The 13,821-nt window shown below is 36.9% G+C and overlaps 2 protein-coding genes and 7 non-coding genes across 9 annotated transcripts in view; 1 reads left to right on the plus strand and 8 right to left on the minus strand.

The window, feature by feature from the left end:
- map2k1 (mitogen-activated protein kinase kinase 1) overlaps positions 1 to 8,347 on the plus strand; it is a 32,554-nt gene extending 24,207 nt beyond the window's left edge. The window contains 9 exon segments of the mRNA NM_213419.2: positions 1,375 to 1,521; positions 3,947 to 4,024; positions 4,130 to 4,181; positions 4,268 to 4,392; positions 6,497 to 6,704; positions 6,781 to 6,845; positions 6,962 to 7,020; positions 7,509 to 7,554; positions 7,630 to 8,347. Of these exon segments, the coding sequence (NP_998584.2) occupies positions 1,375 to 1,521; positions 3,947 to 4,024; positions 4,130 to 4,181; positions 4,268 to 4,392; positions 6,497 to 6,704; positions 6,781 to 6,845; positions 6,962 to 7,020; positions 7,509 to 7,554; positions 7,630 to 7,743 (894 nt within the window). The 3' untranslated portion in view covers positions 7,744 to 8,347.
- rpl4 (ribosomal protein L4) lies at positions 8,348 to 13,384 on the minus strand. The gene is given in 10 exon segments (NM_213107.1): positions 8,348 to 8,502; positions 8,576 to 8,696; positions 8,871 to 8,954; positions 9,171 to 9,327; positions 9,509 to 9,638; positions 9,731 to 9,855; positions 10,151 to 10,289; positions 11,804 to 11,910; positions 12,086 to 12,257; positions 13,317 to 13,384. Coding segments are annotated over 10 exon segments (1,128 nt in total). The 5' UTR covers positions 13,320 to 13,384; the 3' UTR covers positions 8,348 to 8,412.
- LOC137488382 (small nucleolar RNA SNORD18) lies at positions 8,764 to 8,833 on the minus strand. The gene has a single exon (XR_011007398.1). It is a non-coding gene; the product is annotated as a small nucleolar RNA SNORD18 (small nucleolar RNA).
- Positions 9,052 to 9,119, minus strand: LOC137488381 (small nucleolar RNA SNORD18). Its single transcript, XR_011007397.1, has one exon. It is a non-coding gene; the product is annotated as a small nucleolar RNA SNORD18 (small nucleolar RNA).
- On the minus strand, positions 9,392 to 9,460 carry LOC137488380 (small nucleolar RNA SNORD18). The gene has a single exon (XR_011007396.1). It is a non-coding gene; the product is annotated as a small nucleolar RNA SNORD18 (small nucleolar RNA).
- On the minus strand, positions 9,933 to 10,063 carry LOC137488386 (small nucleolar RNA SNORA35). Its single transcript, XR_011007402.1, has one exon. It is a non-coding gene; the product is annotated as a small nucleolar RNA SNORA35 (small nucleolar RNA).
- On the minus strand, positions 11,669 to 11,766 carry LOC137488384 (small nucleolar RNA SNORD16). Its single transcript, XR_011007400.1, has one exon. It is a non-coding gene; the product is annotated as a small nucleolar RNA SNORD16 (small nucleolar RNA).
- On the minus strand, positions 11,983 to 12,050 carry LOC137488383 (small nucleolar RNA SNORD18). Its single transcript, XR_011007399.1, has one exon. It is a non-coding gene; the product is annotated as a small nucleolar RNA SNORD18 (small nucleolar RNA).
- LOC137488385 (small nucleolar RNA SNORD16) lies at positions 12,327 to 12,424 on the minus strand. Its single transcript, XR_011007401.1, has one exon. It is a non-coding gene; the product is annotated as a small nucleolar RNA SNORD16 (small nucleolar RNA).
- Positions 13,385 to 13,821: the final 437 nt, after the last annotated feature.

Genomic DNA, 13,821 nt, shown 5'->3' on the forward strand with positions numbered 1-13,821 from the left:
GTCAGTTACGAAAGTCATTATGTCAAATTATGCAATTATTTTTATTTTATTTTATTCTTTTTCCTTGATAAAATCTTGACTTGTTGTGGGTAACAAATGTGACCGACTACACATTCCCGTGTTGTCTACAACGAGCGCTATTTCCCAAAGCAGCCACACATGTTGCTATAACAATATATCTTAATTTTAATCTTATTTCATTCTCAAAAACCACTGATGCTTGCTGATAACTAATAACTGCATTATTTAAAGGCATTCGTTATGACATGGATAGGATCAAACTTGGAAAAAATATCTTTTTGAAAGGTATTTTGTTTTTGATCATTTTAATCTTAATTTTAATGTATCTTTTGTTGGTCAATTTTTCTATAATAAAGAATAACGAATAACATTTAAGGTGAAGCCCTTCAAAACAAGTCCACTATATGTGCCAAAACATGAACTGCCATGAGATTGTGTTGGTTTGTTAAATAAAATAATAATCTAGCCTAAATTAAATTAAAGTGAACTATTCAGTTTCAGACAAGCCCATATTAAACTGTTTACACTAATAATGACAAATTTGAATAAGCAGGGAATGCTTTTAGAATGTATTCACAGCACTGAACATGTTCCCAGATTTCCTCGTAAGAACAAACTCTGTTGGAAGGATGAGAGAAGTCAGAAGTCAGAGAATGTAGATGTCTGCATATTTGTGCAAGTCTGTCAGATAAAATTGCTTAAAAGCCTTTAATATTTTAGAAAAGGTAGTTAAAGTTTGCAGACCCAATGATTGATCTTATCCACCTGTGACCCACTCATAAGTAAATATGCAGCCTATATTTTGATTACCTGACCAGCGCATTAACGGTAGCACCTGCTGAGATAACCAAGAAATTATGTACTTCTATTGGCCAGTTTCACCCACGTGACGGAACTCAACTTGAAAAACGTGATAATAATGTAACATGCTTGTCATTCTGGTGTTGTGAGGCATCGCAGGCATGGTATCGGTTGTCGTGAACTATATCACATTACACAAAAAGAAACGATTGAATCTTGTGTCACGATGTCCATTTGTCATTTCTAAATTGTGAAGGAAATTGTGACGAAATAGTAATGATTTTTAAAAACATTCATCGAAATTTGTGTGATCTAATCAGGGCTTAAGACTTTCACGAGAAGAAGAAATATTATAGGAAACACTGTGAGAAATTCCTTGCTCTGTTAAACATCACTTTGGGAAATATTTGGAAAAAAAATTCATAGTAGGGCGAATAAATTTGGCTTCAACAGTATTTCTCATCTTGTGAAACAAAAAACTAATTTCCACCTCTTCTATTTTAATAATATGAGGGTCATATTAAATTTGATTTGTTCTTATTTTTTATGCAGTTGATCCACCTTGAGATTAAGCCAGCAATAAGGAATCAGATCATCAGAGAGCTGCAGGTGCTGCATGAATGTAACTCTCCCTACATCGTGGGCTTCTATGGGGCTTTCTACAGCGACGGAGAGATCAGCATCTGTATGGAGAACATGGTACTGCCTTCTCTCAATCATAAAGAGATAAATGAGAGTTTATCTGTCTGTATATATAAATCTATACACACTACTGTTAAATGGGCTCTATGCACAGCTAGTGTATTTCAGCCAATAATGAACTTTCGGTGAAAGCTGTATGTAACTATTTTCTATTTCATAAGGATGTTACAGCATTGATGTTGTAATGTAATTCAAATATAATCGGTTAAATGGACTTAAGCATCCATTTAGTTGTTGAAGTGCAAAAAGAAACTAAAAACTGTTTAAACGCAGGCGCCGTCATTAGATGCAGGCTAGCGCAGAAATTTCTTTGAAAATACTGGGGTAAAATTAATATCCAAGTTTTAAAGACACTATGCAGAAAAATATCATTTAAGGCAGTGTTTCTTGTTTGGTCTAATACCTACATTATAATGTATCTCAGCCAGGCAGTGAAGATCGCTGTTTTTGTAAAGAAATCAGATCTTAAACGTGCCGATTTTGTATGGAATGACAATTAACCGGAAGCCCTGGGGCTGGCTGACTTAAATGAAAAGTCTGTGTGTGCATATACTCCATCTGACAATCTATCCAGATGGATGTTTTAGGATAGAGATCTGCGCGGGACTAAATTTTGAATCCCGCTCCTGCCAGGTTTTAGCCGGAACCCGACCGCTCCCGCTTATATTAAGCACTTGATGTCCCGCTGCCTGACCCGCCCCGTTTTCTATCCGCCGCGCCCGATCCCGCTAAAGAGCGGGGGGAGAACAAAACCGAAAATCACACAGTTATACAGTCCAGACAGCCTATAACAAGCTGTCTGTATAAACACACACACGCACAGCACCAAGCACACACACACACAGACAAAGCTTTCTCTCTCATTCGCGCGCACGCGCCCTCTAACACACACTCATAAGCACCAAGCACAAACACAGGCAAAGCTCTATCTGCGCACACACACACACACACACACACACACACACACACACACACACATATCTCTCATTCGTGCGTGGGCATACATACACACACACACTGCAACAAACAAGCTAAACACAGCATCTCGCTATTTCATTTACACACATACATACGCGTGCTCACTCGGGAGTCGGGAGCGATATTGCTAGACAGCCCGCTCCCGTCCCAAATTAAACCCGTTACCGTTTATTCGGAAATTTATACCCGCGCCGTAGAAATCTGGTCGGGTCCCGCGGCGCCTGCGGGACAGCCGCGGGAATGCAGACCTCTATTTTAGGATTTATCCTTTAAGTATACGTAAAGGTGCCATAGAATGAAAATCAGATATACATGGGCATTGCAGAATAATACTAGAAGGCGGGCTTTTTTACCATAAAGTGATCGATGATTGGCTCCTGTTCTAGTAGGCGGGGCTTTATTCATATTCATATTCATATTGACAGTTACACTTTTCCCCATTCAAAAAGATATTTCAAAGAGTGACATGTCTTGTGTATTCTATAGTTATTGATTAAACACACTATGTATGTGAAACTCTTATTTTGTAAATAGGTGTGGCAGGGAGACTAATAAGGAGAAGTTTTTTGAAGCAGGCGGTAACCACTATGTTCACAGCATGTCAGAACACAAAATTCAGCATATATATGGTTTTTAAAAACTATTCGGCGCCACCCTGAAGTGGTATAACTTCTGTTTAAATATATCTTTTGTTAGTTTGATGGGTATATTGTGAAATTTGCTGCAAATGTTTGTAACAAGGCAACAAACACATGTACACTGCTAAAAATAAGTGTTTAATGCACATTTATGCATCACTGAGCTCCTACTGTAAAATTTCCAAGGTGAACGGACACTAATAAACTTTATAAAACTCATCTATTTATGCACAAGTTGATATTAATTCCTGCCTGTTTTCATATGTTAAATCTTTAAAATACATCTAAATACAAAAACTGTAAATACATCTCTGTCTGTCACCTTTGCATATTATAATTATAATTTAGACTATATTTCATCCAGAACATAACTAAGGAGCAAACTAGGTTACTCTTGTGGCATAAAGGTAAATGCTTTTTGATAATAAAGAGAATACTTTGTGAGTGAGAGAGAGAGAGAGAGAGAGAGAGAGAGAGAGAGAGAGAGAGAGAGAGAGAGAGAGAGAGAGAGAGAGAGAGAGAGAGAGAGAGAGAGAGAGAGAGAGCACTGACATGACCTGCGATATCAGAGCAAAACTCATTAATATTCAAGACCTTTCCAAATATGGTCAAAACTAAGCTTTTCGCTCTAGAGTTAATTTATGTAATTATAAACAAGCATATAAACCCATTTGTGGAGAATTAGAACAATTTATTATATTGAATAAATGCACTCTATGGCATCTTTAAAGTCATTGCATTTCCATAATTCGACGCTTTATAAGGGTATGTGGTGGACATTTTTCCATAAATATTGTTTCTTGTAGGATGGCGGCTCTTTGGACCAGTGCCTTAAGAAAGCAGGCAAGATCCCAGAACAAATACTGGGCAAAGTTAGCATTGCGGTCAGTATTTCCTTCTCAAATGGCTGTCATGTGGACTGTTTACAGAAATAAGGCTAATGGGCATTGCTTAATGTGTCTGGATCTGTTTTGTCTTCATTCATGCAGGTGATTAAAGGTCTGTCATACCTGCGGGAGAAACACAAGATCATGCACAGAGGTAAATGATGATCTTGCATCATCTTCTGTTGATTTATTATTTTTGTTGAAACTTACTGAAGGGAAGACCTTGTCTCAACCTTGCAGATGTAAAGCCATCTAACATCTTGGTCAACTCGCGTGGGGAGATCAAGTTGTGTGACTTTGGTGTGAGTGGACAACTCATTGACTCCATGGCCAATTCCTTCGTGGGAACCAGGTCCTACATGTCTGTAAGTAAACAATATATATATATATATATATATATATATATATATATATATATATATATATATATATATATATATATATATATATATATATATATATATATATATATATATATATATATATATATATATATATATATATATATAGTTTGATTGATTGATTATTGATTATTAATAATTTAACAAAATCAATACATATCATAATAGAAAATGTATATTTTAATTTTTGGTTGATTTACATTTTATGTTTACCAGTATCTTACGTTTTTAATTACAATTGTTACTTTAATGTAGTTATTAATTTTATGAATGTATGTGTTATAGAATTTTATATTATATAAATATATTGCATTATAATTTTGTTTTTATATTGAATATTTAATAATCAATTCAATATTTATATTAAATATGTCTCGATATATATATATATATATATATATATATATATATATATATATATATATATATATATATATATATATATATATATATATATATATATGCTTATTTACCCTTTTTCAGTCTATTAGAACTATAAGCATACAGTTATTTAAAATTAGTTACTGTAGAATATTAATGTTAATTTAATGTTTGTTTTTATTATAAAATGTATTATTATTATATATTAACTATTATTATTATATGATAATTCTATTTATTATTATTATATTATTGGTATTATAGAATTTTTTATTTTTACAATACAAAATTATTTGGTCTATTAACATTATCATATAGATTTGAAATGTTTATATTATGAAATTATTTAAAATACACTCACCGGCCACTTTATTAGGTACACCTTACTAGTACCGGGCTGGATCCCTTTTTGCCTTCAGAACTGTCTTTATCCTTCGTGGCATAGATTTAACAAGGTACTGGAAATATTCCACAGAGATTTTGGTCCATATTGACATGGTCACCCAGTTGCTGCAGATTTGTCGGCTGCACATCCATAATGCAAATTTCCCGTTCCAACACATCCCTAAGTTGCTCTATTGGATTGAGCTCTGGTGACTGTGGAGGCCATTTGATTACAGTTAACTCATTGTCATGTTCAAGAAACCAGTTTGAGATAATTCACGCTTTATGACATGGCACGTTGTCCTGCTGGAAGTATCCATCAGAAGATGGGTTCACTGCGGTCATAAAGGCATGCACATAGTCAGCAACAATATTCAGGTAGGCTGTGGCATTGACATGATGCTCAATTGGTACTAATGAGCCCAAAGTTTTCCAAGAAAATATTCCCAACACCATTACACCACCACCACCAGCCTAAATCGATACAAGGCATAATGAATCTATGTTTTCATGTTGTTGATGCCAAATTCTGACCCTACCATCAGGATGTGCAGCAGAAATCGAGACTCATCAGACCAGGCAACATTTTTCTCAATCTTTTATTGTCCAGTGTTGGTGAGCCTGTGTTTTCGGACCATTCTCTGTAAACCCTAGAGAATGTTGTGCGTGAAAATCGCAGTAGATCAGCAGTTTCTGAAATACTCAGACCAGCCTATCTGGCACTAACAACCATGCTACGTTCAAAGTCACTTAAATCACCTTTCCTCCCCATTCTGAAGCTCGGTTTGAACTGCAGCAGATCATCTTGACCATGTCTACATGCCTAAATGGCTATTGAGTTGCTGCCATGTGATTGATTAAAAATTTGCGGTAATGAGAGGAGTACCTAATAAAGTGGCTGGTGAGTGTATATATAAATGTATTAATTTACATATTATATCTACACAATGTTAAGTTTTAGATTAATCTATAATTATATTATATTATATAGAGTTAATTAATATTTAGAGTATTTTAAAATGTGTTATATTATATTAATTATATTAAATTATATTATGTTATATTATATTATATTATATTATATTATATTATATTAAATTATATTATATTATATTACAGTCACAGATAATTAAGTTCTTGGTACATTTTTGACCTAATCATTTTCCCCTTGATGTTTAATTTGGATCATCTCATGGGTGCCATCTGTTTGTTCAGGCTCCTGTTTTCCATCAAATCTCTTCCTGTATGATAGCGCTCATTTCCTCCCCTTGTGATTTTCCTTTTTCTCCGTGTCCATCTGTAGCCCGAACGCCTTCAAGGCACTCACTACTCTGTCCAGTCTGACATATGGAGCATGGGTCTCTCTCTGGTGGAGATGGCCATCGGACGCTTCCCGATCCCACCACCTGATGCCAAAGAGCTGGAACAAATCTTCGGTCAGCCCCTGGAGGGAGACCCATCAGCCAGTGACACTTCTCCAAAACCCAGGCCCCCTGGTCGACCTGGCAGCTGTGAGTTAAAACTCATGTACTTGATAATGGAACTAATATAATGAGATAATATATGTTTTTTATGTTTGTTTTTCAGCATACGGTCCAGACAGCAGACCTCCCATGGCTATATTTGAGCTACTTGATTATATTGTCAATGAAGTAAGCTTTCAGTGGCGCTTACAAGATCACTAAACTGTTTTATGGCAGTGAATTAATTAAAGTGAGGATTTATTGGCTGCTTCGCTGAGATTTAATGGAGCTGTGTTTTTTTTCAGCCACCTCCAAAGCTACCAAGTATCTTTGGTGCAGAATTTCAAGACTTTGTAAACAAATGGTAAGCAAAGATGTTATCTTTGAGTTTATTCCTGTAGAGCTTGGCATTAGTGATGCCAAGGTCATTGGTTTGATTTACAAGGCAACTGGCAAACTGTTGAGAAGCAAAATGCACTGAAAGCTGCTTTAGATAAAAGCATCTGTTGAATAAAAGCCTTTTCAGCGGTGCTTACTGCGCCATCTAGGGGCATAGATTGAAATGTCGCCTTATTGTAGTCCTTGAGTGGACATGGCGATGGAAAAATAATAAAACGGGTCCAAGTTTTCTGTGTTTGCGAGCAAAATGTTGGCGATTAAGCTTTAATTTGAAGCATTTATTTCACTTTCCTTGTATATTTTCTGAACTGTCTTGCCCAAGTGATCACAAACATATTTCATGTGAAATACAACTATAAACATATATTTCGTTACTTGAGATATGTAATTCTAGACAGACACATTATTAAAAAAAAATAATCATAATTTGTTTCATTGATTTTCCTTTATCAGTTTAATCAAAAATCCAGCAGAAAGAGCAGACCTCAAGCAGCTGATGGTAAGAACTATTCTCTCATATATTATATCCATATTCCAAATATGTAGCTAGTACACTAACACAATTCTTTTTCAGGTTCATTCGTTTATCAAGAACTCAGAGGCTGAGGAGGTTGACTTCGCTGGATGGTTGTGCAGCACCATTGGACTGAACCAGCCAGCAACTCCGACTCACAGTGTGGGAATGTGAAAACAGCCATATTTTTCTAAGCCAACTGTTGGTGTTTCTTCACCCTCAAAATCTTCAGTTCCACCCAGAGGTCAACAGCAAACTACTGCCTCCTGAATCCACCCAGTCTTATTTTAGGTGTTGTCTAAGTATTAACAAACACACTGCTGTAATTAACAAAACATCACATCACAGTGCACTCAAAACCTGTTCTACAACATATCGGTTGGTTTATGCTAGGATGGCATCTGTGAGAGATGACAAATACCTATTTTTTCCTTACACCAAAATCTCAATTGCAAAAGCTATCAAATGGCAGACGTTACACCGCGCAAATGCAAAAGACCTCCCTTCTAAATGTCCACTTGTGATTGATATACTTTTTAAACTTAAAGATTTATGATTGAAGTCTTTGACCCCAGAGATGCTTACGTGGTTTTATTGTAATGTTGTGTTCTGCTTTCAGTATGGTGAATTTGCAGCCTTTAATTCAAAGAGAGTGAAAAATCAGTCATTTAACTTATACAAATGTGTATACTATGATAGGATTTATTTAACAGATGGCAACCAATGGAACGTGGCAATGCTTATATTGTATGCAGTGAATTAAAATGGACAGATTTTATTAATTTTCATCAGTTGTTTTATTTTGAAAATCATGTGTGCACTCCATAGTCTTGTTTATGAGCTCTAAGCTTGAGCTGGAGTAGCTTCAGCCTTCTTAGCCTTGGTCTTCTTCACAACCCTCTTCTTCTTGGGTTTCAGCATCTTGGCCTTGACCTGCGCAGAGAGATCAGATTTAGATGTTGCTCAGACAACACACTGGCATCAGTGATGTAGTGAGGATACTCACATCAGGGTTGTGTGCCATGATAGCACGGCGACGGGCTGTCTTGGCGTATGGGTTGAGCTTCATCATCACTCTGAGGTTCTTCAGAGGATTCTTCTTAAACACTCTGCGATTAATCTTGCGGCTGCAAGGTCAAAAAGACACTTGTTAGTAATACTATAGACTGAAGGCTAGGACTATTAAAGGAAAGATGGCTCAGAACTTCCAATACAATCACTATTTCAGAAACACGGACCTGAAGTAAGAATCTCATCATTGCAACGACAGGCAAATATAAACAGTCAAAACCAGAACTTACTTTGCAGGACGAATGGCCTTCTGGACCTCCTCACTCTTGATGATTCTGTTCAGATCTGTGATGCTCATTTTGTGCATGGGCAGGCTGGAAGATAGCATTGCAGTAAATTCTCTAAATCATACTTCATCTACAAAATGATGCATTTCTATGTTTGTGTAAGTGGCTTTCCAGAAAACCATGTTGACTCAGAACTTCTAATAAAATCAAGGTGTTCATAAACACGGACCAGAAGTAAGCTCATCATTGTTGTTCAATTTACCCAAGAATACCATGAGAACTTTAAAGAGTTGGGGAACTTACTTGTAGTCCACTTTAAGGGTGGAAGCTTTGCGCCAAGTGCCGTAGAGGTCATCCAGTTTGCGGAAAGCACCCTCTGTCCAAATGCAGAAACGTCCAATGTGACCACCTGGAGCGAGTTTCAACAGGTCCAGTCTGCTTACGGACTGCAGTGTGATGCCTGACAAGAAACTTTGCAGTTAAATATTGGAACCACCGAGCACAACAAAACACTGTTCCATTGTGTGGTCAGAACTTCCACTAAAATCATAGGACTCATAAACACGGACCAGAAGTGGAGATCATCATGTAGAAAATGCGTTCATATAGATCACAGTAAAATAGATGACTGCTTTACATACCAGGGATATTTCTGAAAGCTCGTGTCACTCCGTTGTCTTCGTTATAGATGATGCATGGTCCCTTACGCTGGATACGCCTTCGGTTCCTCATCTTACCCTTACCGGCACGCATACGCTGAGAGGCATAAACCTGAAGGCCAGAAACAAAGATTGAAACAGAGTTAACGCTGTAAATAGTTTTTTAGTCAATAAATTTTTTAATCAATAGGCAGTATGTTTCACCTTTTTAATGTCGTTCCATGCCTTTAGCTTCTTCAACAGAAGCACGGCTTCCTTGGTCTTCTTGTATCCTTCAACTTTATCATCAACAACAAGTGGGACCTCAGGAATCTCCTCAATGCGGTGACCTGAAAAATGTGGCATGTCTCAAATCGATTGAAAATAAAAAAAACAAGACCACCTTTAAGTGTGGCAGTTTCTCTAAGTCTGTTCTCAGCCTTCGAAAGGGAATAACCAATAGTTTGATTTGGCCCTTCTGCAAACTGAGGTTTCTCTTGCACTGATTTAAGAGCAGAATGCCATTAGGTGGCAACCCACATATTACACACAGTGCATGCAGGCACTGCCATTATACTAGACCCCAAAAAGATTAACAAATTAAAAAAATGACAACATGAAACTCTGGACACAATGCTCACTCACCTTTGGCCATGACAAGGGATGGCAGAGCAGAAGCAGCCAGGGCAGAGCACATGGCATAACGCTTCTGGTTAACATTGACCCTGCGGTGCCAACGACGCCAGGTCTTTGTGGGAGCAAACATGCGTCCACCACGACACATCTACAGTGGAGTTAAGGCTTAACATTTTACAACTAATGCCTGTTCACACCAACACAAGTATACAGCAGAAAAGTTTGGTGCAATTATTCATTTTAAATTTAATGAACTGCTTTAAATGCATTATCAGAGATATCTGCATGGTATCAATGCAACTTCTCAGAGCTGTTCTAATCTGTTTCACCACACCATGGAAAAACAACATTCAATATTTGGTCAAATGCCTTAAAGCTGTTGCTATCACATGCCCTGTTTACAGCTGGTGTTAAGCATTTTCATCTTATAACTTGACAATACTAAGAAAAATATGAAGTCTAAAATGATTTGAGCTTTTATGTACAGCATATTATCAAAACAAGCAGCAAGGGTGCACACAAAACTAGAACAAGTGACTGTAAGAGATCTGTGGTGTAAAGTAATAAATTACACAAACACAAATTACTATTATTGATCAGTTCCTCAGGAATTGTAATTTAGCAAGTAATTTTAAAAATGTGTACTTTTACTTTCCCTTGAGTAGATTTTTAGTACAGAATTGGTACTTCTTCACCATGCAGTCACTACTTTATTATTTCCTGCCTATGGGGATTAGAAAAATCATTCCTGCGATTCCTGTGCAATCAAATCACACATAGAAAGTAAAATAAAATGAAGAAATAAAAAAATAATAATTTGCATCATACTGAACTACTTGATATGTTGCAAACTGCTTAGAAGCATTAAGTGTTCAAAAAGACACGTTACACGCAATGACCCAGTGAGTGTTTAGATGGAATGTCGATGAGAGGAAGAATATTTACTGTATGATGATCGAAATGGCCTTAAACAATAACTATACACTACAGAATGTTACGTTTACACACACACACAAATTACATACAAGCGCATCAACCTTTCTCAGCGTAAGACTCACTATTCTTGACTCATACTTTGAGTAATATTTACAACAGATACTTTTACACTACATTTTTGGGCAAGTAATGGTACTCAAGTATGGCTTTTTGGTACTCTACCATTTCAAGAGATGCACATTGAAATCAAAATAGAATTGCATTTCAGCAAACCACTTATCCAGAATCAGCGCTTGACTGAGTTCTTTAATAAACACCACAGGTAATACAAATATCTAAATGCCATTTTTTGGGAAGGAAAAAAAAAAAAAAAATTGTACACTATTTGACTGAGTTGTCTACAAGTATGCAACAAGAGAAAAAAAAGCAGAATTGTTTGTATTAAAGTGAATGCAACTGTAAACAAACTAGTAACAGTTGAAACTATATCTGCTGCAATTCATATCCTCTCAAAAAAAAAATCTAATAGAATTTTTGTGTTGGTGTGAGCACAGGCCTTGAAAACTTCAAAGACGCATCCATACATTAACCTGCTCAGACTCAATGATCGTCAACCTTCCACACCAGCATAAGACAGCAGGCAACTGTCGCTGTGCGTAGAGTAGGACGCAAATTACACCATCACAGCAAGTGTTGCTCAAGTCAAATTTAGTTATTTGAGGATACATTTCCGAAAGCACCCTGGCCGGAGCGATGAGTACCACCACCACGCACACGGGGGATACGGGCAACAGCTCTTCCTGTGCCCCAGGACTCAGCGCTGGTCTGGTGACCTGAAACAACAAATTTGATAAAGTTATACATGCTCACGACCTTCCATAAGCAGATATTTCAAACAGACCAAGGCTCTCAGAACTTCCAGCATAATCAGTTGTCAGAAACACGGACCTGAAGTGGAATATCATCACTGGAGCGATGTTGCAAATAATGTGGATTAAAAACACTCACCGGCCAGTTCGCTGACAGCATAGGGCTGGCGCTTGTTCTTGCGCATGTTGGTGTGCACAAAGTTCACAATATCAGGGCGGATGGGAGCCCTGAACACTGCTGGCATAACCACATTTTTTCCAGATGTCTCCCCTTTCTCGGAGTAGACCGAGATTAACGGTCGGGCACAAGCCTGTAACACAATTTAAAAGATATGAACAACATATCTAACATTTAAAGGTTTAAGCTAAACTTGGAATCTTGCTCAGACTTTGTTGTCATCAACCTTCTGTGCCAGCATGAGACAGCAGGCAACTGTCACTGAACACAGAGTAGGACGCAAATTACACCATCATAGCAAGAGTAACATCTTAAATTGAATAAAAATTGAGGCAAGGTTGGTTTTACATTCACACATTCAGACTTTGTCCCTAATAATATAATTTTTATATTTTGCAAATTCTAAATAAAAAAATCATATTAACAGAAAAAAATACATTGTTCACAATTAAATAGTGTTAATGTTGTTTTGAAGTCCTACTTGCATGGCATTTCTGACAGAATAATCAAAGTAGCATGGTAAACAATACATGGATCGTATCACAAGTTGTCATTGAACATATGAACGTATATTCAACCAACTTTACCTCAATAAGTTTTTTCAAAGCAGATAGACACCTGCTGTTAAATGAAGCGATGGTTCACCAACTGTGCCTAAGTTAACTTACATTTAGTTTTTAATGAGGCTACGTTATGGCTGTTAAACCTGCGGTATAACAGCTTTCTTAATGAGCCAAATAAATGACTAATTTACAACTTGTCTTTCTAAATTAATCAATCATCATCACATACAATTTCAAGTGTGTGAGCTGGACTCGCAGCCTAACTTAGGCCACAACATGCCTACATATTTCCGACAATGTTCCAGTGTATTCTGAATGATGCTGGATTCGATGAAGGCCACACAGCAAATTTCTAAACTAAATAAAAACACATTAATAGTGCACTCTAATTTCGTGGTAATAACCATAATAAGGATACATCTGCCAAAATCATGCCTACACGTGTATACACGCAGCATTGGTTCAAAATGGCTCCTGGGAGCCGCGGTAGTGCGAGCCTACTAGCTAACGTGTGACAATTCATCCAAAAACACAGCAACTTTATGCATACGTGCACATAAAACAACTAAATGAAGATACTTTACTAAAAACGCGAATAAGTCGGTGGGTTAATTGTCCATTTTGCTCACCATTATTGTAAGTTTTCACGGCTCGCCAGGAACCACGCTCCTAACTCGATGGCGGCCACGGAAGAAAAGGAAGAATGAAGCACTCCACCGGCACTTGCAGATCCATCCGACATATGTCACTTCCGCCCAAGTCTGCGTTTTCATTTCAGTTAAGCTTCTTTTATAAAGATGACCTGGATATAATTATGTGGTTATTTTTTTAAATGATTTGCTATTTTATTTGGTATAAACTGCAATAAGATAAGTGTTTTAAAATAATACATTTTGAAGTGTGTGTGTTGGCACTATATGATTAGAGGAAGCAGGCGGGTGGGGAACTACTTTCAGTAATTAATTACAATATTTGTAAATGTTTGGATTTTTTAGTTTTTCATTAGTTAAATCACAAAAATGATACTGAACAAAAAAAATAAAGAAAGAAAATGTCTAAAGATATTTTTTCTTTCAAAGTGGGAGTGGCACAAGTACGTTTGCGTCGTGACGCTTTTGACGTGCATTTGCCGCG

The sequence above is a fragment of the Danio rerio genome, chromosome 18 (assembly GCF_049306965.1).
Source record: "Danio rerio strain Tuebingen ecotype United States chromosome 18, GRCz12tu, whole genome shotgun sequence".
Classification (NCBI taxonomy): Eukaryota; Metazoa; Chordata; class Actinopteri; order Cypriniformes; family Danionidae; genus Danio; species Danio rerio.